The 24595-nt window shown below is 47.7% G+C and overlaps 1 protein-coding gene across 24 annotated transcripts in view; it reads left to right on the top strand.

The window, feature by feature from the left end:
- The window catches only part of LOC119464013 (protein sel-1 homolog 1-like), a 398467-nt gene that overhangs the window by 45965 nt on the left and 327907 nt on the right, over positions 1-24595 (top strand). For 4 of the 24 annotated variants that reach the window (XM_049656621.1, XM_049656620.1, XM_049656630.1 and 1 more), the window contains 3 exons: positions 19713-19775; positions 20641-20728; positions 21520-21668. The exons of 6 other annotated variants lie outside the window; for them this stretch is intronic. In XM_049656621.1, coding sequence (XP_049512578.1) covers positions 19713-19775; positions 20641-20728; positions 21520-21668 — 300 coding nt within the window. Of the gene's footprint in view, positions 1-5872; positions 6028-14331; positions 14536-19712; positions 19776-20640; positions 20729-21519; positions 21669-24595 lie in introns of all 24 variants that reach the window. 14 more of the 24 variants (XM_049656631.1, XM_049656617.1, XM_049656635.1 and 11 more) reach the window with 11 other exon arrangements.

Raw genomic sequence — 24595 nt, 5'->3', positions numbered from 1 at the left:
ATGCAGAAAAAATGCAAAACACACCACTGTTTCATTTGGCAGTGATGCCCGATTGTAGCATGCCCCAATGAAAATGCGTACCCGCTTTCTATGGGTCTGAAGCAGAAAACCAATATAGAAATGTTATTAAAGCTTCTGAATAAGAGAGAAATCTAATGCACCACCCGATTTTTTAGAATGGTGGTCTGTTTTCCAAAGTCAGCTTTATCGCATGGTTTTTAGTCAGCTTCGTCGCAATACAGCCATGTTAGTGGTAAAACGGAACGCCGTGAAGGCAGTTTTGTTTTCGTACCGATTGCACCACGCAGGCAATTTCTGGCCAGTTTCCTTGGGAAAACAATAGGCACCCATTAAAATCGGGTAAATACCGTAAAGAGACATTGGGAGCTACCATTATTGTTGAAATCTTTCTAGGGTGGGCCAAAAATGGCATTTTTCATGGGAGAGTGTGTTTATGTATTCACTGTCCCCTTAGCTCCGCACAGACGCTGGGGTCACCTTATGGGTCAGGCGTTCAAATTGGTCTGGCGAATGCCAATTTAAGGATTGAAATACGAACCGTTCGGGCCATAGAAACACATGGGTGCCAGCTGGAACAGTTGGATCGAAATAAACCGGATTCGAATTAAACTGAAGTCTACTGTATAAGGACAAACGGGAGCAACACGTTTGCGACAAGTTCATGCGCAGCCATGCATCTCCCTATCATATCTGCCCTGGGCTGCAAGGTGCAGCCCAGTGCTGACCTGTTACACAAAATAACAGTTCTTCAACTAAACGAGACGGAAAAAAAAAAAAAACTCGGAAACAAGTGGAGTATGGTACAAAACAGTATAAGCTGTGCTTACTTGACAAGTATCTTCGATGGTTTCTACAAACATTTTCTTTGTCACTCGTGCATAAAACTGTGCTCTAACTGTGCCACAGAGCCTACGAACTCTTGGAGGAAGAGCTGACCTTGGCCACGCGGATCCCAGGAATCCATCGGCGAGGCGTACCTGTTTGGCGAGGGGGTCCCTCAGAAGTCACCAAGGCTCGGCTCTACTTCGAGGCTTCGGTGGGCTCACCGACGGGCCAGATGTACCTCGGCTTCATCTATGCCGTCGGCTTGGGGTCAACTCGAGCCAAGCCAAGGCGCTTGTGTACTATACCTTGGTGCCCTGGGTGGCAACCCATTTGCCCAAATGGCCCTGGGTTACCGGTACTGGTTCGGTACCAGCGTGCTCTCAAGCTGGAGGCTCACTGACTACTATGGAAGGTGGCCAAAGTTGGTAAGTGTGATGCTTTAGTGTTCAGCCTTTGTGTATACAGTCGAACCTCATTTACATACGTTTGGAAAAAAAAAAAACTCGAGAAATAATGTACTAACGGGAAAACGTGCGATCGAAGTAACAAAAAAAATTTTACAGACAACTGTTGTAGACATCTATGTAATGCGAAGCATCATGCGGATCGTTTGCAGCCTGAGGCACGTTTTGTGTTTTCCTATTGTGAGGTGTTTAAGAGGGCGCCAGAAAACGAAACGAAATCGAGCTGTTGGCGACGCCGCATGCCGCCAAGCGAAACGAAATACCCACAGCGCTCCGCCTGCTGCAGGAAACGGAGGAGCGTTTGGATTATCGCCTACGAAAGTGGCAGTACCACACCAATGGCACTACGCACCACGCGCTGTAAAAAGATAGGGGAAGTTGCTTGCTTGGTGGTGGCGTGCAGCAGAGGTATATCACCCAGCTTCTAATCTGAAGGTCATAAGTTCGAATCCTCCTCAGTCCATACATTTTCAGGCGTGGAGTGGCGCCTGAAACCGGCAAAAAAAATGTCGCCGAGAGCTAGTGGGGCTATACTAGTCCAGGTGCACCAAATTGGGCTAGCAGGCAAGGTGCAGAAGAGGACTTTTTTTTCTTAGTGCGGAGCGACGACGCATCAGGTTTTGCTAGCGCATGCTCTGCCCAGACAAGTGTTGCCTAGCAACGGAGGCGCATCTTCTCCTTTTGCCCCTCTTTTCTGCGGCCCTGCCAGCTACACGCAGGGAGAAATGTAACCATGTAACCTCCTGCTTGTAGGGATGCCACACGGTCGCATTTTCCCGACGGTGTCTCAGCTTGTACTTTGAATAGTGCAGGTGTCCATGGCAAGGAATGTGAAAAACAAACAAAATGAGACATTGTGCTTTAGAGGCAACATAGAACTTCCTCTTTGTTGGGGTTTTTCTCGGCAAACCTCCTGTGTGCTCCGCTCTTACTGTACTGCGCTTTGGTGGTGCATGGCGATGGAATCTATGGCAACAGCACAGGCCAAGAGCCAACAGCGACGTTTTCGTGGCTAGCTCATGCGGTGACAACTGATGAAACGATGGGTTGATGGACAAATGGTTAATTTGGGGCTTTCACTGTAGTGACCTTTCGGAATAACGAACAATATGCCGTGGTCCCCTGAAGTTCGTTACATGGAGATTTCACTGTACTATTTTTGGTAACGAGCGCAAGTGATACGCGGGATCGTTGGCCAGAAACTTGTTAATCCATTCTTTGGTGGTAAATAGGTTTAGATCTCCGACGCCTTTCATGTAATAAATTTGTCTTTTATTGCTGTGCAAAAGTACGAGACATAGTTTTATGTTTAATTATATGGCACAAACCCAACATCTGTCTTTCATAAGCGATGCACTATTTTTGGTCGCAGATGCATACAGTGCGAGAACGTTGCCATTTATATGAAGCTGAGTACAGTGCAGTCTACTTATAAAGATTATCAAGAAGAACGAAAATGTGATCGTTACAAATTATCATCGCTATATCTGGACTGCCGTAAAAAAAACACAAATAAAGTGCATATATATTTGCCATCCCGTAACCAATTTGCCACTTGCGATAAAAATCGTTGACGTAGAAAGTAGGCTGTGAAAAATGAAACGTTATTAGACCTCAAAATAGCATCACAATTGTTAGGCGTGCGAAATAGTCAGAAATCTGCATTTGCTTTCACAGAAGTTTGGATTCACAACCGCCGTGTGCATCATGTCCATCCAGCTGCTGCGCAAACACTGGTGGCTGTAATTTAGCGTGCATGAAATCAATGAGCGACTCAATCAACGACAGTGCACTTTGGGTGTACATCGGGGTTGGCGTTGAAGACGGGCCATTGTCAATCTCATCGTTGCTGCCGCTGCAGTTATCGCCTCCGTCGCACAACGCCGCCGTCTGTCGCAACAACGATCGCACCGTCGGAGATCTCTTCGCAGAACGAGGCAGCACTATCTGCACTCAGAAACTCCTCTATCGAAGCACCACCTATTTCATCGTCGGTAGCGACAAGGAGGTTATAAAAAAACTTTTTGGTAGCGACATGCTCCCAGAGTTTGGTAATATCAACAGTTTCCACAGTGTTGGTTTCGCCCATGGGGGTTTGGTACTGGCACACGAAGCCCGCTTTTTCCATTGATCGACATGGCCACTGCTTCTAGCCTTCATTATCGTGGCGCTCCCGGTTTCATAATCGTCGATATCATCGACTGTGTGAGCTGATACTTCTCCTGCAAAAATTTGCAGCTTCGTCTTGAGAGACGCAGCGACAAAGCTGCGTCGATGCACCTCCCGCTGCTTGCACGGTATATTTCCACGCTCACTGAGAGGCGCCGCTCGCTTATCGATTTCTTCCCCCTCTTCTCTGGACGCTCGCACGGACTGCCGGCGACGCAGACGCGAAGCAGCCAGAGCCATCTGTGCATGCTGTGCCAACTCGGGATGCTCTCCCTGGCTTTCGCAATCGGCGCACGGGCGGAACGCGCTGCGCGGTAAGGTCGGCAGATACGAACTCGCGTAAGGAAACATTCGTCCCCGTCTCAATTAAGGGCAATTTAGGAACCAAATTTGTCTGGATAAGAAACGCTACCCAGAAGCAAATTTCGGTCGTATATCTGATTTGTGGCGAATAACATATCGTTTTAATAGTTTTTTTTTTTCTCATGTCCTAATGCATAAGTTGACACTCTTAAGTGTACTCATCGGTATAACCGATATATCGTTTATACAGTCGAACCCACCTGTAACAATACCGGTTTTTACAGTTTATCGGTTGTAACAATGAGAAGCTGCTGCACTGTCAACTTTGTACGTTTTCTATGGTGAAATAAACCCGCTTACTACAATGCCCCCATACCGCATTATCAGTTATTGATGAAGTCTATCTACTGGGTGTCCATGGTGAAAAGAAAAAATGTGAGCCGTTGCCACGCCGCTGCGTGCTGCTTTCACCCTTCTCCACATCGCCAGCCTCGCACACCTCTGTCCCGTTGCCCTTCCGCCCCTCCGAACGCGAATGGGCTGCGCCCATAGCTCTACGCCGCGCCACCTACCGAAACACGAATGGACCGCGCCAACGTGTTGGAGCTAGGTCACTCTAGCGGAGAGCCCTAATGTGTGACGCAATGAAGACAAAACGACATTAGTCCCGGAGTGCCTGTGCGTCCTGCTTCCGAACAATTTTTGGCAATTTTTATGGTTCGTGTAGAGCCATCGTGCGATGGGAGGATTGACCTGCTGCGTTCCTGGGGACTACAATAACCACAGAAGGGACAAAGGCTTCGGATTTTATGTTTTCTAAAGAGCGAAAGCTTCGAGAGACGTGGATCCAATGGAATAATAGGTGGTACTGGTAATACATACATCGTGTGAGAAGAAACACGGGGACAAATAGAGGCCGCATTTCGATAGTGGCAAAATGCGAAAATACCCGTGTACTTAGATTTCCCGGAATTTATAGATAATTTGTTGATTATCGATTAGCTATTGATTGGCTATCGATTGGCTATCTCAAGGTGTATTGGCCACGTATTTGGGCTAGGCTAAGCACAACCAAGTCATCCCCAGCATTTCCCGAAATTCATTGATTATTGATCGATTATTGATTGGCTATCGATTGGCTATCACAAGGTTTTGGCCACGTATTTGGGCTAGGCTAAGCACAACCAAGTCATCCCCTGCATTTTCTGGAATTTACTGATTATTGATCGATTATCTATTAGCTATTGATTTGCTATCAGTTGGCTATCACAAGGTATTGGCTAATGTATTTGGGCTACGCTAAGCACTACCAAGTCATCCCCAGAATTTTCCGGAATTTATTATTGATCGATTATCGATTAGCTATTGATTGGCTATCGATGACTTGGCGATGATTGGCTATCGGTGTTTATATGTTAAAAACGCCGCCTAGCTTACCGAAGAACTTCTAGACATCGCTGTTACTGAAGTCTGCAAGTCGTGCGCGAAACCCATGTAAGTAAGCATCATTAGGGCATGAAAGTTTCGGCGCCGCATTTCAAACCTTTCTCCAGCAGGTATACAAATTCTATTATGTCCGTCGCTAAGCAAACATAACGTTGCAATCACCAAGATACACGTGTGCAAAAATAGTAACTCAAAACGACCGCGTACATCAGCACGTTTTACATACAAAGCTCTAACAAATCGATACCCAATGCGTAATCAGCGGGTAACAACCGAAATGAAAGAGCAGCAGGCACTTTTCAACGTTCGCCTCGCATGCTGCAGTGAACAGCCGATGTAATTTCTTAAATACATGACGAATGCTTCTCGGTGGTGGAGTCGCAGAGATGTCTGGGAAGCTTGTGCGCAGTAGTCAACGAGCACGGACTATGGTGCTGTGGTTGACCAGTTGACTACGACTAAGATGGTGGCAGTGCAACTTCCGGAAAACCGGCGCATGCTCAGATCGGTCGATGGAATTGGTCTATTTAGACCAATTCAGTGTTGGATCCTGATGCCCCTAAACACGCACTGTTGTGACATGCTTTCCTGAAATCAATTGTTTTTATTTCTACCCCCCCCCCCCCCCTCCTTATTATCTGCAGTGGAGCACGACGTCAACAAGGGCGGCTCAACTGTGATTCAACGAATTCGACTTTTAGATGAGATTGAAAACCCTGGCTCATCGTCAGGACTCATCGATGACGACCTAATCCAGTACTACCAGTTCCTCGCCGATAAAGGAGATGTGCAGGCTCAAGTATGTGTTCACAGCGAAGTTCCTGTCTGATGCTGACGATGTTTAATCTTAATGGTTAATGTCTAATCGATGCTGGCAACCTAACCTAATCGTCTGCTTCCTCAGTTAGATACTTATAGAACTTTGAACTATTTTAAATGTGCTCTGACTAATGTGGCATTGTGATGTTTCGATTAAGCTAACAGCTTCAGTTTTTTAGATCACATTAGAACCATTGTTAATAATAAAAACTTATCTACACTTAATATTTTCAAATCAAGTCAGCAGAAATCCGCAAGGTGTAGAAAATTTAGAGATAAAAAAATAGTATATGCTCGACAATAGCATAAAGCTCGGACGGGTTTCTTGGGCAAAGCTGTACAGTTGAAAAAAAAATTGTTCTTGTCCTTGGATCGAACCCGGGAATAATGTCTTTTCAGGGTGGATCACTCAACCATTTGAGTTAACCAGGAGGTCAGTAAGGTTTTCTTCAACTACGGAGGCTTTCTTTCTGAGAAGCCTGCATTAAGTTTCCTCTATTGCTTATTCTGCTCTTGGGTAGGAGGCAATTCTTTCCTTTTTTCCTTTCCATTCCACATTTCTCTTTGAACATTAGCTTTGTGGGAAACTTCTAGTGCAGCTGGCATTGCAATGTAATGTTTGCGTTAGTTTCACCTGTTGTGAACATGGGTAAGAAGTTGACCGCTGTCATCCCTTCTACAATTTTAATTTGTGCTGCTGTGCCCACATAGGTGTTGTAACTACGGGGTGGAGGAAGAGAGACGGACTCTTTGAGCAGACGAAGAAATGAAAAGATTTATACAATATTTACACATAGTGGATAATAGCATACATGTAGCTAGCTGTAAGAGCGCATCAGATCGATTGGGCGGCTGGTGGCGACTCTCTGTCCCAACAGAGGGCTGGTTTTCCCTTAAATCTCTTTGACGACTCCTCGTCAGCAGGCACCAGGCGGGGCAGGTGCTGACGTCACCCGCGTCGCATTCTTCTTTCGTTGTGGAGAAGGCTGGGCGCTGCTTGAAGTCGCCCGCGTCGCATTCTTGATACGTCGCGGAGAAGGTCGGGTGCTGCTTCAAGTCCTCCACGTCGCATTCTTGATTCGTCGCAGAGCTCCCGTCGCTTCGATGATAGGCACGTAGTGTGGCACAGCAGGGCAGTGACCGCATTTGCTATGCATGTAGTATCAGCATGGCTTCCGAGATCAGTCTCGTCGTAGCGTCGTGCCGCCCGATCTTTGAGGCCACATTATTGGCACCATTATGTTCTCTGCCACCAGATGGCGCCACCACCTTACCAATCGTGTAATTTCATAGCTTTTGGGTACTGCCGTGGTTACTGCTTGGCCATGGCATCTAAAGTAATCTGGTCAATGAGCCACCGTGTTTATCGGTGCGTAACTGTAAACGCAAGAAGTGGCGAGGGTTTCAAGTAGTGGCGGGAAAGGGCGGGCAGTCTTTAGAGCAAAATTGTAGGCTCCATGTTGCGTGTACAGGAGTAACATTTGGCACATGCCTTCAGGCCCTTGTGTTTCAAGGGCTCAGTTCAGGCACTTGTGTTTCTGGCCAATTCTTGCGTCTGTTATGTTTTGTAAATTGTACCATTCTTCCTCAATGCATTCTTCATTTTCATAGTACACCTCATTAATCATTGCCATGATCTTAATACATGTATATTTTATGCACTTTACAGCGACTATTTTAGGTCCCTTTACAGCCACCCCTCATCTACTTCTCTGAATTCATCGCTCCACTGCAAATTCACAAACACTGGCATGGTGCTCTTTGGCCATACTTGGCCCTTGCGCCATTAAACACCATACATCATCATCATCATCATTTGGCACAGGTGTTCATGAGACTGTAGTCTAGCAACTGATGAAAAGGAAAATTATTATCCGTCCAACTGTAACATGAAACTACAAAGGCTGTCAGCTTTGTTCACTCGTAGCACTACTTAGGCTGTCAATTAAATCCTAGCAGTTATAATTGATGGCAACCTAAGAATGTAGTGCCAAGTACACAAGTCCATCTCAAACACAACGAGGAACATTTGTATAGGTGCACTAGCCAATTATGTTAGGTAACGTCATGGCAGAGGCATCTTTTGAATACTTCAGAAACTGTTTTAGAGTGCGAAGGCACAGAGAACTAGTGCAGTGTGGTTTTGAGGGTAGAGCTCGTACTACATTCTTGGGTTGCCGCCGAACATGGACAGTTGTCAGAGTAAAGGTGTAGGTGCCTAGGAAAGGGAAGTGCAGTTGAGGACAGCAGCTGATTGGGTGGTGCGATGGAATTAAGATATGACCCACAATTAGGCCGCGGCAGCCGCATTTCTATGGAGGCGAAATGCAAGAACGCCTGTGTACCATGCATTGGGTGTACGTTACCCCAGGTGGTCAAAATTAATCCGGAGTCCCCCACTGTGGTGTGCCTCATAATTATATTGTGGTTCTGGCACAAACGAAAGCAGAATTTAATTAATAATGAAATAATTAACCAAATTAAGAAATTTACAGGCATAGGATGCAGTTAACTGGTGCAAGACTAGGATAATTGGAAGTCACTGGAAGAGACCATTGTCCTGCAGTGGCCATAAAAACAAGCTGATGATAATGACGACACGTTGATCACACCAACTGAACACAGCCGGTAGGCCTGTAATGTACGTTACCCTTCTGCTGAAGCACCAGAAGCAGTCACAAAAGCCCCAGCCAACCTGTGCGCCGAGTGCTAAACATCATTAACAAGCAGTTCTTCTCGTAGCTTGTGACTACAGGTATGCAATGCAGTTGAACCTCGATATAATAAACATGGATGTAATGAATATCAGATATAATAAAGTAAACATAAAATATCTTTCACCGATAGCATGTAATGAATATATGCTTATAAAGTGACTGTCAGATAATATTGCTGCTAAGTGTCACGAGCAAGCACTGAGAAAGAAGTGACTGGGACGCATGCTCTGCAAGAGGCGGGCACTGAAGAGGAAGAAGTTGAGGCTGAGGACGCCAGCTTGAGTTTTTGCACGCCATCTTATCCAGCTGTCGGTCTCGCCGACGCCCGGTACATCTTCAATTGTCTTTTCGTGACAAAACTGGTGGAGGTGCTGGGTACAGTTGATCAGATGCCACAAACCCCTCCTGGTAGCAGGAGTACCAGCCCAATACTAGTGAACACGCCTGTCCACCGGGCCAGCAGGAGAATCTGAGGATTGCCTCCGGAGCTTGATCATCTCTCCGAAACAGCATCGACGCCCCCACGGACCGGCATGGAAGGAACGTCGACGTCTCTACCGACCATTATGCAAGGTACAGCCACAACGGCAACTAAGTACCTGCTGCAAAATCTCCGAGTGCCGAAAGTGTTCCATGGGAATATCTTCGAGGATGTAGAAGACTGGTTAGCCCAGTTTGAGTGTGTTGCCGAGATAAACGAATGGAGCGGCAAACGAATGGAGCGACACAGCAAATTTGAGAAATGTCTACTTCCGCTTGGAAGACGGTGCTCGTATTTGGTACCAGAACCGAGAAGAGCTCATCAAAGCAAACACTGCTTCACTAACAGACACGATTGCCTTTGGAAACGTGGACGCTCTCGGAGACCTTATCTGCTCTGTGGTGCGTGATGAGCTTCAACGGCTCGGCTGTCTGCCTCAGCCCACGCTGGGTTCTATTTCTGCCCTCGTGAGAAATGAAGTGCAGCAAGCAATCCAAGGTCTCGTTCCAAGCAGCAATACCCAGCCTGTGACAGCACAGCTGCAGCGGGCATCGTATGCGGAAGCTTTGGGGCGAGTCCCTGTCCTCCCCGCTCAAACCCATTTCATCCCCGCCACGTTTTACGCCGCGTCATACGTCCCGCCGCTCCCATCAGTGCAACCGATCCAACGTATGGAGGATCGGCGCCCGCTCCAAAGGAAATCTGACGTCTGGCGTACCCCGGGCAGAAGGCCTCTGTGCTATCGCTGTGGAGAAGCCAGTCACGTATACCGCGAGTGCCCATACCGCCGCCTTGGATTGCAAAGTTTTGCCGCAGATTCACCAAGGCCCAGATATGGCGAAAGGCCTAGAGCGATTGAAGAATACTTGAACGAGCAGAGTACGCCACTGTTCCCGCGGCAGCAGTCGCACTCACCGTCCCCCAGGTGATCTTCCCCAGCTCCTAGAAGCCCTCCAATGGCAGCGCGGGGATAATCGCCAAGCCCTCACCTGGAAAACTAAGAACAGCGACCTTCGGGGGCGAGGCCGCTGATAATCGCCCTTCTGAAGACCTCCCATCAACGCGAGCACGGTCTATTCAACACGATTCAACGGCGACAGCAGCCGAACTCAGCGACAAACTCTCGCTAGACATACCTGTTGTGCTCGACAGCCTCCACGTTAGTTCGTTATTGGACACGTGTGCCGACTGCTCAGTCTTGTGCGGAAAACTAGTGACGGAATTTGGAAAGGTTATCACGCCTTGGTCTGGAATGTAAATTCGTACTGCTGGCGGGCATATCGTAACACCGTTGGGCATGTGCACGGTCAGAGTACAAATTCGTGTGTCTACGTTTCCAGCCAGCTGCCTCATACTCCGCGATTGTTCATGGAACCTCATCTTGGGCATCAACTTTCTGCGAGAGTATGGTGCCATTATAGATCTCCGGGAGTGCACACTGACTTTTTTGACAGAAAGAGCAGCGAACAGGCGCGACAATAGCCGACGTAACGTGCTTCAGGTTTACGCTGACAGTATAACTTTACCACCACGCGCAAGTGTCCTGGTAGCGGTCAGGTGCAACGATCTGTGTGACAGCGAAGCTGTTGCAGAGGGCAATTCCTCTCTTATGCTGACTCATGGTGTATGTGCAGCCCGCAGTCTCATTATGCTTCGAGTTGGACATTATGCACTGCTCGTGACGAATTTCAGCCAGGAACATCGGTACCTATTTTGTCATACTACTATCGCTTTCGCTGAGCCCATAGCAGACGTTGCTGAATGCTTTGTGTCTATGACAATGGACGGCCCAGCCCAGACACTTGGCAATATCGACATCAATTCAGTCCTTTCTGAGGAAAAACAGGAAGCGCTGCGCTGAGTTGCTACTTCGATTCAAGGAGTGCTTCACATCTTCTTCTAAGGTACGCCAGATGCTCATCACGAGACACCGAATAATCACGTATGACAATTCTCGTCCTATACGACAACTACCTTATTGCGTATCGGCGAAAGAGCGCAACGTGATTAATGCACAAGTGAAAGAAATGCTTGATACTGTTGTCATACAACTGTCCCAAAGCCCTTGGTCGTCGCCGGTGATCCTCGTCAAAAAGAAAGATGGAACGCTTTGGTTCTGCGTTGACTATAGAAAGTTGAATAATGTCACAAAAAAATATGTTTATCTGCTTCCGCGGATCGATGATTCGTTAGATCGACTGCGGTGAACCAGGTATTTTTCATCTGAAGAGAGGATATTGGCAAATCGAAGTTGACGAACGAGATCGCGAAAAAACTGCCTTTGTTACTCCAGATGGACTATACGAATTTAAAGTGCTTCCATTCGGCCTGTGTTCTGCACCAGCCACATTCCAGAGAATGATGGACACTGTTCTGACGGGTCTGAAGCGACACAGTTGTTTATGTAGTATACCTAGATGATGTCGTCGGGTTTGCGGTGACATTCAAAGAACATCTGAAGCGTCGAGGCGGTACTTGAGGCGCTCCGCTCCGCCAATCTCGCGCTAAAGCTAGAAAAGTGTTACTTCGGTTATGAAGAGCTGAAGTTTCTCGGGCATGTCATGAGCACCGTCGGCGTCCAGCCTGACCCAGACAAAACATCTGCTGTTGCTGCTTTTCCGACTCCTCGTGACAAGAAAACAGTACGCCACTTTCTCGGTCTGTGTGCGTACTATGGTCGCTTCATCGCTAATTTCTCTTGGATCGCCGAACCACTCATACGCCTCACGCGAGAAGACACACTCTTCGTTTGGACGGTTGAACAAGACGCAGCTTTCACCGAGTTGCGGCAGCGCCTGCAGGAATCACCCGTCCTCGCTCACTTTGACGAGGACACTGACACCGAGGTGCATACCGACGCAAACAACATTGGTCTTGGCGCTGTATTCGTCCAACACCAGGAAGGCGTTGAGCGAGTGATTGCTTACGCCAGTCGAACCCTTTCACGCGCCAGAATCAACTACTCCACCTCCGAGAAAGAGTGTCTAGCGGTTGTGTGGGCCATCATGAAATTTCGGCCTTATCTCTACGGTTGCCCTTTCAAGGTGGTGACAGACCACCATACCTTGTGTTGGTTAGCCAACTTACGAGACCCATCTGGGCAACTGTCTCGATGGAGTCTCCGTCTGCAGTAGTTCGATGTTACCATCGTCTACAAATCTGGCCGCAAACAACGAAGATGCAGACATGTCGCGTGCTCCCGTCGAAACTTGCGATAAGGACATGGACAAAGACGGCGCATTCTTTGGGGCCGTCACCGCATCTGACCTGATCATACAGCAGTGCGAGGACGCTGAAATATGCCCTCTCATCGATCACCTAGAAGGCAAGAATGTTACAATCCCACGACACATTCCTCGCAGTTTCTCGACCTTCTGCCTCCGAAAGGGTGTCCTCTACAAGAAAAACGCGGGTGCCAGTGACAGAGTATCTACTGATTGCACCTGCCGCCCTCCGTGATGACATTCTTAGCCTGCCATGATGAGCCCACGTCCGGACACTTGAGGTTTTCACATACTCTTGCTACAGTATGCCAGACGTACTACTGGCCCAGACTTTCTACCACGGTCAAGCGTTACGTGCAAAGCTGCCGTGAGTGTCAACGCAGGAAATCACCATCTTTAAAGCCCGGGGGATTTCTCCGACCCATCGCACCACCTAGCGCACCGTTTGATCAAATCGGCATGTATCGTCTGGGACCCTTTCCTTTGTCAGCCAGCAGAAACAAATGGATTATAGTCGCCACAGACTATCTAACACGCTATGCTGGGACGAACGCTGTGCAACGTGCCACGGCCTACGAAGTTGCCCAGTTCTTTATAGATCATAGTCCTCAGACATGGTGCCCCATCACATGTCATCACCGACAGAAGAACTGCCTTTACAGCCCAACTGATAGAGGACATATTCAAGCTGAGCTGCATGCAGCATTGCAAGGCGACTGCCTATCATCCGCAGACCAACGGACTGACGGAACGGCTAAACAAAACCATTGCTCACATGCTGTCTATGTATGTAGACGTCGAGCATAAAACATGGGATCAAGTCCTGCCGTTAGTTACATTCGCGTACAACACCACCATTCAAGAAACCACACGATTCACACCGTTCCATCTTGTCTACGGGCGCAAGGTCCAGACCACGCTAGACGCTATGCTCCCGCACGACACAGACGCATCACTTACTTCCGACACCGAGCAACTTACTCAGCACACAGAGGAAGCTTGTCAACTCGCGTGCATACACATCACGAAGCAGCAGAGTACAGACGCACGACGCTACAACCTTCGACATCGGCAAGTCGAGTACCAGCCAGGTGACCAAGTCTGGGTGTCGACTCCAATCCGTCGCCAGGGGTAGTCCGAGAAGCTTCTTAGTAGATAGTTTGGACCCTACAAAGTGATACGCCACTTTAGTGAAGTGAACTATGAGGTCATTCCGGATGGTGCCGTGTCGCCTCTGCGTCAACAGCACCACTCGGAGATAGTCCATGTTGTTCGCCTCAAACCGTATTTCGCGCGTTCAGGCAGCGCCGACCCGATCTCATACGACTTCCACTTTCTAGTTTAGTAAGCATCGGGTCGATGGTTTTCTTTTGGCGGGGGAATAATGCCACTCAGTGTCACGAGCAAGTGCTGAGAAAGAAGTTGTGACTGGGACAGGCGCTCTGCGAGAGGTGGGCGCCGAAGAGGAAGAAGTTGAGACTGAGCGCCGGCTTGAGTTTTTGCACGCCATCTTACCGAGCTGTCTGTCTCGCTGACGCCCGGTACATCTTCAATTGTCTTTTTGTGACAATATGGAGGTATTTTCGTGCCATATGACTTTTGTTATAGCGACATTAGACTGTATTCCGGTCACATGCATATGTATGTATAAATAGGAAAGTAAAATATGCGCAGTTGACATTGCTGAGAGAGGCCGTCACCTTGCAATGTGCATACATTAGGTTGATGGTGACGATGACAGGCAGGCTGATTGACAGTACCCCAAGCAGCATTGTAGGGTTCCCCCTAGTAGCCGAGTTTGGACAGAAGGGGAAGCTACACCAGTGCAGCACGCACTCAGTGTCCACTGAACGTGCCTGCAGGTGGGCCTGGGCCAGCTGCACTACCAGGGTGGCCGGGGTGTGGAGCAAGACCACTCGCGTGCCCTGGGCTACTTCACACAGGCGGCCAACACGGGCAATGCCAACGCCATGGCCTTCCTGGGCAAGATGTTCCTCGAGGGGGGCTCGGTCGTGCCCCAGAGCAACGAGACGGCCTTCAAGTACTTCTCCATGGCTGCTGAGAAGGTTAGTGACAATGGCTCCTATGCGGTTAGCATGCTCTGGGAACGTCACCCAGTTTGCGGCATGCTTTACTGCAATAGCAATTATGTGGACACACCAAGCACATATCTGCTGTTGTTGTCGCCGTGATGTTCCATATAAAGTCCAGGGACGATAACATCGTCGAGGGGGGGCAGTGCGGGACAAAGGGGAGGGGTGGGGGGGGGGGTGCGGCGTTTTACTCCGGCACCAACTGTGTACTTTGCATGGGCGCGCGCGCGCCTTAACTTAAAAGCAATCTGCATACCTTTGTGCGTACGGTGTTCTCGTCGCTAAGTTTCTGTTGAAGCGATAGACAGCACTGTCACTTGGCTCACTGCTGCTCAGGCCAGCGTTTTGACAGTGAGTGACCGCAGTCATCGAGCGTGATGTGTTCATGTTTGCCTGTGCGCTGCCACCATGCTTTTTAATTTAGTTAGTAAGCGAATATGTACGAGTTTATACGGCCAATAAACTTCTACCGTTGCTTTCTATTGCTGTCTGCTAATTTGCTATCGCAATCAATGCTTCGCCTTTCAGGCGAAACTGCGTTTTTTTTTTTTGCCCGTATTGAACCTATTTCACGCAAATTTGGGTCACTGGATATGTGCCGCTGATCGATGACAAAGAAAATTATAAAATATATCTGGCGGTGGGTGAAATCGAACCCGCATTTTATACAGGGTGTTTCTACGAAGACGTTAAGTAATATTTGAAAATAGCCGTTTTGATTAAAGGGGCAGTTCCTTCGGAGACATGCCATCAGTAGTGGCAACCGTGGGGTGATGGGTGTTACATGGTAATTAATCACTAACAACAATCTATTCATTAACTTTTAAACTTTTAGTTTCAGCGGGCTTATCGTAATTGGGAAATTGCTGCCGGCAGATATGAGCCATATCAACTTTTCGATCTGAAAAAATGCGATTGCCCGCGGAATTGTAGCATGACAAATTTCAGCTGAGCGCGTGAAGCTGAAGCTGAAACTGCAGCAAGCGCAATGCCACGCCCCTCGAGGCGACATTCTGCTTATGTCACCCAGCAGCTGGCAGCCAGCGCACGGCCACAGTGAGGAGCCCACAGCGAGATCCCATCACCAAGGTTCTGCTACAGTGCATTATAAATCCAACGATTCCCAATGATTACACATGTTTGCATATACTAATTGCCTTGCCGTGTTTAGAAAACTATGGGCATTTGAAAATTTGGAAAGATACCACGTGATAGATAACATCAAGAGAATGTTTGAAGTCGCGAGCGCAAAGATGAGACGAATCCATGTGTTAACCATCACTCCCATGGTAGAATGAACAATAGCAGTGCCAAAGTTCCAAACCAGCAAATACTATCGAACCTACTTGTAACAATATTCACGTGCCACGAAAATTCAATTTTATAACCGATAATTGTTATAACCAAGTTGGATGAAAAGAAATCAACAGGGGGGATGGGAGAGCTGTTGAGAAAAGACTGTAATGACGGGGAGGCCAGTGCCTTTCCACACCACCTTTCTCCACCCGGCTGCTGATTGCGTTGACTCGTTTAACTGTTTAAATCTGCTTCCTGCATGCTCTGAACGCGTGTAACAAGTCGCAGCTGTCGGCGTTCAAGAATGTCACTGCTATAAAAAAGCTCGTTAATTTGGATTTCACGGGACCGAAAAAAATGTCTGAATTGACCGAATGTCGAATTGTCGAGGGTATCAAGAAAACAATAAACATATGCTTTCTACATCAACACGGTTTTATTTACTGAATGAATCAGCAAAATCCTGTTTCTATTTTGCACAAAAGCATTGCGGAAGCTGCAGTTCTCGTCATCTTGTGTGACTGATTAGCGCTAGCAGCGGCGAAGGCCTCGCGACTTCTGTTCAGCGCGGCCATGGTGCGCATCTTCATATGAGACGCTTTTCACTACCGCGTGCACATTATTTTTTCCGTCAGTGTTGCCAGGTCGCCGCCGATCGTGATGTAGACGGTGCTCTTCATCCTCGACAGCTTTGCACCGAGTAAAAACGAAACTATTGTTTGCCGCAACTGCGACCGCTGTCGACGCGATCATGAACGGTGACCTTGGAAGTTCTGAATGTGTACGGTCTACGCCCACACTGAGTCGAAACGAAACTACCTGTTTACGCAACCGTTGCGGACGAAATCGCGGCCACTATCGACACAATAATGGATGATGACTACGCAGTCATGAATGCACGCAGTCATGAATGCACGCAGTCAACACGGTGCTATGCGTGGTGGTAAACGCAAGAATAAAGGCTTTAAAGACGCAAATAGGCACGAAGCGTTGTGGCGTTGCTGTCATTCCAGTACGATTTTCACTGATGACTATGTCGATGCGAACTCCGTCGCTTCGTTTTGGTGGACGCTAATGTCGTTTTGTCTCTATTGCGTTGCACATTTAGGGCTCTCCACTAGAGTGACCTAGCTCCAGCGCAGTTGGTGCAGTCCATTCGTGTGTCGGTAGGTGGCGTGGCGTAGAGCTATGGGCACAGCCCATTCGTGTTCGGAGGGGTGGAAGGGCAACGGGACAGAGGCGCGCGAGGCTGGCAATGCAGAGAAGGATGGAAAACGGCGCGCGCACAACGGGTCAAATTTCCTTTTTTTTTTTTTTTCTTTTCAAGGTTCGCATTCCAATCCCTTTCGGCATGGACACCCACTAGCCAGACTTCATCGTTATAACCGATAATGCGACATAGGGGGCATTGTAGTAAGTGGGTTATTTCACCATAGAAAACATATAAAAGTTGACGGTGCAGCAGCTTCTCATTGTTAAAACCGATATCGTTATAAGTGGGTTCGACTGTACAAGATACAAAGGCAAAGACAAGAGATCTCTCTAGTAATAGCATTTTAGAATTTTATGCTATGAACTACAACTGTCAACATACTATCTTCGATGTGGTTCACAGTCAACTTCTGTTATTTCGACCCTGACGGGACCGTCGAAATTCATCAAATTATCTGGCGGGTCGAATTAAACAAGATGCAGAAAAAAATGCCAGAACACACCGCAGATTCATTTAGCACTACACTCAACGTCCTATTTTTTGGACACCCAGGGGCCACAAGAATGTCCCAAAAATCGCGCAGTCCGAAAAAAAAAAATGAATGCATACCTTTTACTGCACCCAAGAGCTCAAGTCGCCACAGGCACATCCGAAATAGCTAGAGAGGCCTGCCACTACGCTTATTAGGCGTATCGGTGTTCATAATTTGACGGGAGACAGCAGGTGCAAGCGTGTAATAATTAAGGACCACATGCTGTGTCCCATGAAGGTGGCCCCTTTTAACTCTTAGTATGCTTCACCGCAATACATCGCGTATGCTTTACTGCGTGACACCACTTTACTGCGGCAAAGCTGACTTTTGGGAACCGATACTATGCAACATTTGACTCTTGCCATGTTTTCCACGCTTTGAAGCCATTGGCAAGGACAACAAAGGTGGAGTTGGCGCCATTGCTGACAGTGACGAATTCTTTCAATGAACTCGGCACCGAACAGCACGCAGCATGGTAGCGAACGTCGAAGCAGCTAGGCGTAGTGTGGAAATGGTGATGGCTACAGCTGCCTGCGGATTGGCATGCGGTAGCGCTCCACTGGTTTGAGGCTGCGAGATGATAAAAATTGCGGCAATGGGGGCTTCGATTAATGACGTTTTAGACCTGAGGTCACAGAAAAAATCTGGAATATTGGACAGCGAAGGTTTTCGGCATCCGAAATTTTAGTCATTCTTATACATTGGCCCTATGGGGTACATCGCAGTGCCACGAAGGCATCCAAATTACCGGGCATGCTCGAAAAATTGGTCATTGACTGTGTTTTCCCTGTTCTAACACCTGCCCGAATCAAACATGTGTCCACTTTCTATGTGAATGAAGTTGAAAAGTAACATAGAAATGACATTAAAGCTCTAAACAAAATAGAAATCTAACACACCCTATATTTTAGCAAGAGAAATAGGGAAGGGTCCAATGTATGTTGCACATTGGCAGCTGGTTTTCTAAAGTTAGCTTCGCCGCGGTACATCTGTGTTATGCGACAAAGCATACGGATGCTGCGAAGACTATTTTGGTTTCCTGTCCAATTGCAACGCGCAGGCAATTTTCAGTCCAATTTTCTTTTTTCTTTTTTGAAAAGCGCACGTTAGAATTGAGTAAATATTGTAATCAAACATTGTGAGCTACAGTTATTGCTTGAAAATATTCCTAGGGCGGGCCGACATTGGGGGTCTTCGACGAGAGATGACGTCTACTCAACGCATTCACTGTCCCCTAAGCTCCGCCGAGACAGACGCTGCCACTAAAGGGGTCACTATCAGGGTCATCATAGGGGTCGGGTACGCTGGGCAAGCTAGAATTATCCGTCAAAGACCAATTTTAGAAAGGAAATAACTAAAGTTTGGACCCATAGAAATGCATGAGCGCTAGCCGGGACCTTCGGTAGGTATCTCATTAACCAAAAAATCGGATTAACCAGAGTCGAATTAATTGAAGTCTACTGTATTCCTCGTTTCTTGAATGACTTCGCAAACGGGGCAGTGGCCCATGTCTTGTATAGCCAATTCATCGTGCAAGACATGCGTGTCTCTGGATCGCCAAAAACATGTAACATGCCTACGTTACCATAAGCGCATGTGAAGTAACTTTCTTGAATAAAGTTTTCTTTTTAATGAGAACAGTGCTTCATCGTTGCCTACCTATGCAAAAACTAGTTCTGTCACTCTCTTGCAATGGTATTGACACCTGCTGTGATGGTAGGCTGTTACCAACGGTGAGAATGTGATTTTTTATCCATTTGGTAATGCACAAGCAATGTCAAGTAGTGGACATTAGGTGCAAACACTTACATTCCATGAAAGTAAATTCCACTGGCTGTCTTTTTTTTTTTTTTGGGGTGCAAGAATCGGAAGCTTGCTACTTTATTCTTGTTTTTAGAATCATGCGCACCTTAGATTTAGATGCATGTTTTCTTCTTATACTTTGAACCCACTTAGATTGCACATTAGATTCGGGTAAATACTGTTTATTGCAGGCTTTTGGCTGAATACCTTTACTGTCACGTACATTCAGGTGTCGCCCTGTGAGCTCGTGCACAGACATGACGTGTGCACTTTTCACGCGACTCTACAATTTTATTCTTTCTCCAGGGCAACGCTGTGGGGCAAAGTGGCCTTGGACTCATGTACCTGCATGGCAAAGGTGTAGAAAAGGTGAGAAATGTAATTATACTAAGGTAGCATAGTAATAAGCTAGCATAATTAAAGAACTTCGTAGGCAGTTCCCTACTCAAGCAAATGCAAGATTAATAGTCTCTTTTCTTTTTTGACATCAAGGAGGGATTGTAAATAACCAAGAAAACGGTGCGTCACCGTAGGTACGTCACGAGGTTGCGCTGCCTTCGGGGCGGGGCCGGCGAGCAAGTTCCTCGCCGCTCTGATCGTCCCGGTGCTTTTTTTTTTTTCTCCCTGGTTGAGACGCTGGCCTCGTTCGCCGCTGACGGCGACTCCGGTCTAATACGGTGGCGACTCCTGCCTGGAGGAAATAGTCGCCGCTGGACGACGAAAATGAGGACGGCGACGACATCGCAAAGCTCGTGCAGGCGTAGCAGACGAACTAGCAACACGAAGCTCGCTCGCCTGCGAGCACGCTGGCTTGAACATGTCACCATTTTGTGCGATCACGTGCTCACTGTGTTTACAATCCCTCTTCTCCCATCTCGTTGCTCTCTGAAACCGAAACATGGACTGGTCGCTGCGAAGAAGACTCCAAATAATTACATGTAGTGCTCTGAAGCAAATGACGTTTCGCGCCGTGATTACTGGGTCATTAGCTACTTATTACTGCAGATAAAACAAGTTCGAAAATTTTTGTGTCAGTACTCCTTTAAGTACACACGCAAAATCTGTTTTGTGCAGAATGTTTAAAGAAACACTCTATTCTCTCAAAGAACAATTACAAAACTAAAAGAAAAAATTATTGGTTAAAACGTGTGTGTTAGTTGGCAAGAAATTCGCAGCTTGGCTAGTGGCGTTGCATCCGTGGTGCAACCGTTGATGACATTCTTCTCGTTTCCAGGACTATCAGAAGGCATTCAAGTACTTCACGCTTGCCTCAAACCAAGGATGGGTGGACGGCCAGCTTCAACTGGGCAACATGTACTACAGTGAGTTACCCTTTGTGCCTTGTCACGAGTTAGAGCAGTAACCGCTCCATGCGCAAAGAAAAAAAAAATGAAAAAGGCCGGCACCTGGCTCGTGCGTGCAAGGGTTGTCATGAGGGATAAATGAGAGGGGGCAGTCTCCCTTTCTGGTCTCCATTGTGTTTGGATGCGTCTTTTGACACCCCAGAACCCATAGACAACCGGCGGCCACAACAGCACGTCACACTTGGCACCCAACGTGAGACAATTAACCCCCTAAAAAGCTTTTGCTCGGGAGCTATTATCTAATTCCGTGGGGGAGAAGAAAAAAAAGCTTTTTTTTTTTCTGGAAGAGCCGCATTTAAAAGAATAAGTTAAAATCAAAGTAACTGTAGTTAGTGGATTTTGAATTTATGCCATCAAAAAGGCTTCATATCAGTAAAAAAAGGCGCGGATTGCATCAGCGGTACTTCTGCGTGTGTTTGGAAGTGAGATGCATCTTTTTTTTTTTCTTTATTTTTGCCGTGAGTAACCTGTGCACATGTCTATTTCGTATGTTTTCTTCTGGTCTTCTAGGAGACTGTAATAAATCATTCGATATTGTAGCGCCTGTGGTCTCCACCGTTATGTTCATAAAGTGTGTTTGTTTTATTTGTGCTACTATGGCTTCACTGTTCAATCCTCCCCTTCACGGTCCCAACATCAAAACCGCAACATCAAAACCCTTCCGGCTGTGTAAAGAAAGCTTCGCTTTAACGTTTGGAGTATAAGAATTTATGTATTGACATCCATCTTTCTCCTGTCATGACCTGCAGATGGGCTGGGTGTGCTGCGCGACTTCAAGATGGCCATCAAGTACTACACGCTGGCGTCCCAGTCGGGCCATGTGCTCGCCTTCTACAACCTGGCACAGATGCATGCCACGGGCACGGGCACAGTGCGGTCGTGCAGCACTGCCGTTGAGGTGAGTGCGTTGGCTGCACGTGCCACGTTAATCACATTCACCACCGCGAATATTGGCAGGTATCGTGGATGCGTGCTTGTCTGCAGTTTGCAGTCCCTAACATGCTCACTGCAGCCGCATAATCATCGAAGCTGCATAAACGGGCCGGGAACAAGGTGCATGTGCCAACATGCATATGGCCTTTTAGAGTAAACAACTTTTTTTTTTTTTTTTAGAGGAAAGCAGCACACGTGGACAGCAATCGTGATGATGTGTAGTTTTTTTTTTTTTTTTTCAGGTACAGTAGACTTGTTAATTTGACTTCTGTTATAACATTCATGGTGCCCATGGAAATGCATGGTGCCCATGTATTTCTATTGACCCAAATGTTTGTTATTTCAATTGTAAAATTAGCCTTTGCTGGATAATTCGAACCTGACCAGTCAGCACACGCGTGCCTGACCCGTATGGTGACCCCCATAGTGATGCCTTTAGCGGCAGCATCTGTCTAAGCGAAGTTTCGAAGACAGTGAATGCTTTGAACACATCTCATTTCCCTGTCGAGAATGCCTATTTTTGGCCTGCCCTGTGAAGATTTTCAATCGATAACTATAGTTCACAATGTCTTTGCTATTTACCAAATTCTTATGTGCAGATTTTTTTTTTTTTTCATAAAAATTGGGCCAAAAAATATCCTGCACAGTCTGTCGGAGAGAAAACCAAAATCCCCTTTGCAGTGTTTGTATTCTTTCTGCATAACACGGGGGTATTGCGGCGAAGCCGACTTTAGAAACTCTGCCATCATTGTGCAACACATATTAGACCTTCGCCCATCTTTCTTGCTAAAAATCAGCTGTGCGTTAGATTTCTACTTCATTTAGGAGCTTCAATGTCATTTCTACATTAGTTTTCTGCTTTGGACACTGAAAGTGAACACATGTTTGACTCGAGAGCCTGTTAGAATGGGGCGAGTGGCATCGTGACGGATGAAGACATGGCTGGTATGAAGTAATGATGGGCTAATATACACAGTCCTGCAATCCTGACGAAGCGGCGGTGGTACGACAGTAGCCATAGTAGTTCGCAGGCGGTCGGCGTAAGAGTGTAGTTCAGCTGATGTCGGTTCCGAGGCGAAGAACTCGCCGGGTACGCGAAGTGTCGTGCCGAAAACCAACTCTGCGGATGAACACTGTGCGTCTTCTCTCACCGCGATGCGAAGACCTAGTATAACCAGAGGCAGGCGCTCTGTCCATGGAATTGTTGAGTCATGCGCACGCAATGATGCCTTCAATTGACGGTGGTAGCGTTCCACCATGCCGTTGGAACTGGGGTGGTAAGCCGTAATTCGTATGTGTGTTACGCCTAGAAGACGGGAGAGAGCCCGAAAGAGGGACGATTCGAATTGTCTCCCTCGGTCTGTCGTTATGGTGTGTGGCATGCCATAACGAGCGATCCAGGTGTGCACACTGCCAAATAAATCAGCAGGGTGTTTCAATTTCGTCGGTCTCATCAGGGTCGAATTTAGGAAAGTCAGACTTTGTATTGTTTTCAATCCTCAGTTACTTCGGTGTCACTGATTGCTGCTACAAATAATAAAGCGTCAGTTGAAGGCCCTAAAGCACCTCTAACATTTTGAACACATTTTTTATAAACACACACTTGGTGAACATAGCAGCGCTCTGCGCCGTGGGGACGCCACAAATTCAAAAACACTATTTCGTGTTCCCCTCAGGACTTTTCCTATTCTTCCTTCCACTTTGTGATGCCAACAGGGTCCTGTGCGGGACGTCGCCAAGGGAAATACATTAAAAGCTCGATGATACAAATCTCACGGGGTCACGAAAAATATTCGTATTAGCCGAAATTCGTATCATCGAAACACAATTAAAACTACTGTCGAATCTCGATAATTCGAACTCGAAGGGGCCCGAAAATTTGTTCGAATTAAAAGGACGTATTTTTGAAGTATTCGTGCCCCATAGCACGATGCACGAACGGTGCGAGTCGTGAAATATCGCGGCGCGCAAGCGCATAGCAAGCGCGGGCCACGAAACTGCCCACGCCGGCTAACGGTCGCTTCCCGATAACGACAGAAAACGAAGCTTCAGGGAGCGAGCGGGCGGCGCCGGCACACGGGTGCGCGCGGAGACCGTCGAAGGTGAGGGAGGAGGGCGGCAGGGAAGCGGATTTGGCTGCGTCAACTCCGCCGCTTCGGTGGCTCCCGTCGCCCTCCCTCTCAACTCCCTCGTAGCTCTCTCACCTTCGACTCCATGCGCGCCCGCCGCCGTGCTGGCGCCAGCTTATTTTAGCCGCCCCCTGAAGTTTCGTTTTCTGCCGTTATCGGGAAGCGAGCGTTTGCGGGCGTGGCAGTTTTGTTGGCCCGACTGTGCCTCCGCCGCTGCTTCCCTCTGCGCTGCTGCCGCAGCATGCAAGGTCAACATGTGACTAGAAAATAGAGGAGAAGGGTTCACTGCCATTTTATCCGCGTGGCTGAGACGTCGGCACTAGTGTGTGCTAGAATACGGTTGTCTAGAACACTCTAGTCGGCACGTACACGCTTGTTCCGGTGCGATGCAGAAACGGCAACCCAGAAACGGCAATTTGAGAGAGGGGGAAATTTCCGCCGCGGGTTCTTTTTTTTTTTTTCCCGTTCCTTCGCGCGCGGCATTGAGGGGTCTCTCCTGAGCTTTTGCTCTATGGCGGTGTCGGAGCAATGCCGGTCGGAGGCGCCGCCGCGTTATTTGGCGCGCTGCTAAGAGCATTGTCGGTACGCGGTATGTTCGAAATAAGCGTGTTCAAATTAACGAGATTCGACTGTAGCTAAATTAAAGAGTCAGAGGTGAACTCACTCAGGCACATGTACGTAAAAAGCATTTATTTCTTGAAGCGCCACCGCTTCAAACTCTTCGCGCCCAGTCGCGGAGTCCGCGCTGTCCGCCGCCGCGCCT

Source organism: Dermacentor silvarum, chromosome 9, assembly GCF_013339745.2.
Source record: "Dermacentor silvarum isolate Dsil-2018 chromosome 9, BIME_Dsil_1.4, whole genome shotgun sequence".
In the NCBI taxonomy this organism is placed as follows: Eukaryota; Metazoa; Arthropoda; class Arachnida; order Ixodida; family Ixodidae; genus Dermacentor; species Dermacentor silvarum.
Note: the sequence above shows the minus strand (reverse complement) of the source record. Positions and strands in the feature narration are given on the sequence as shown.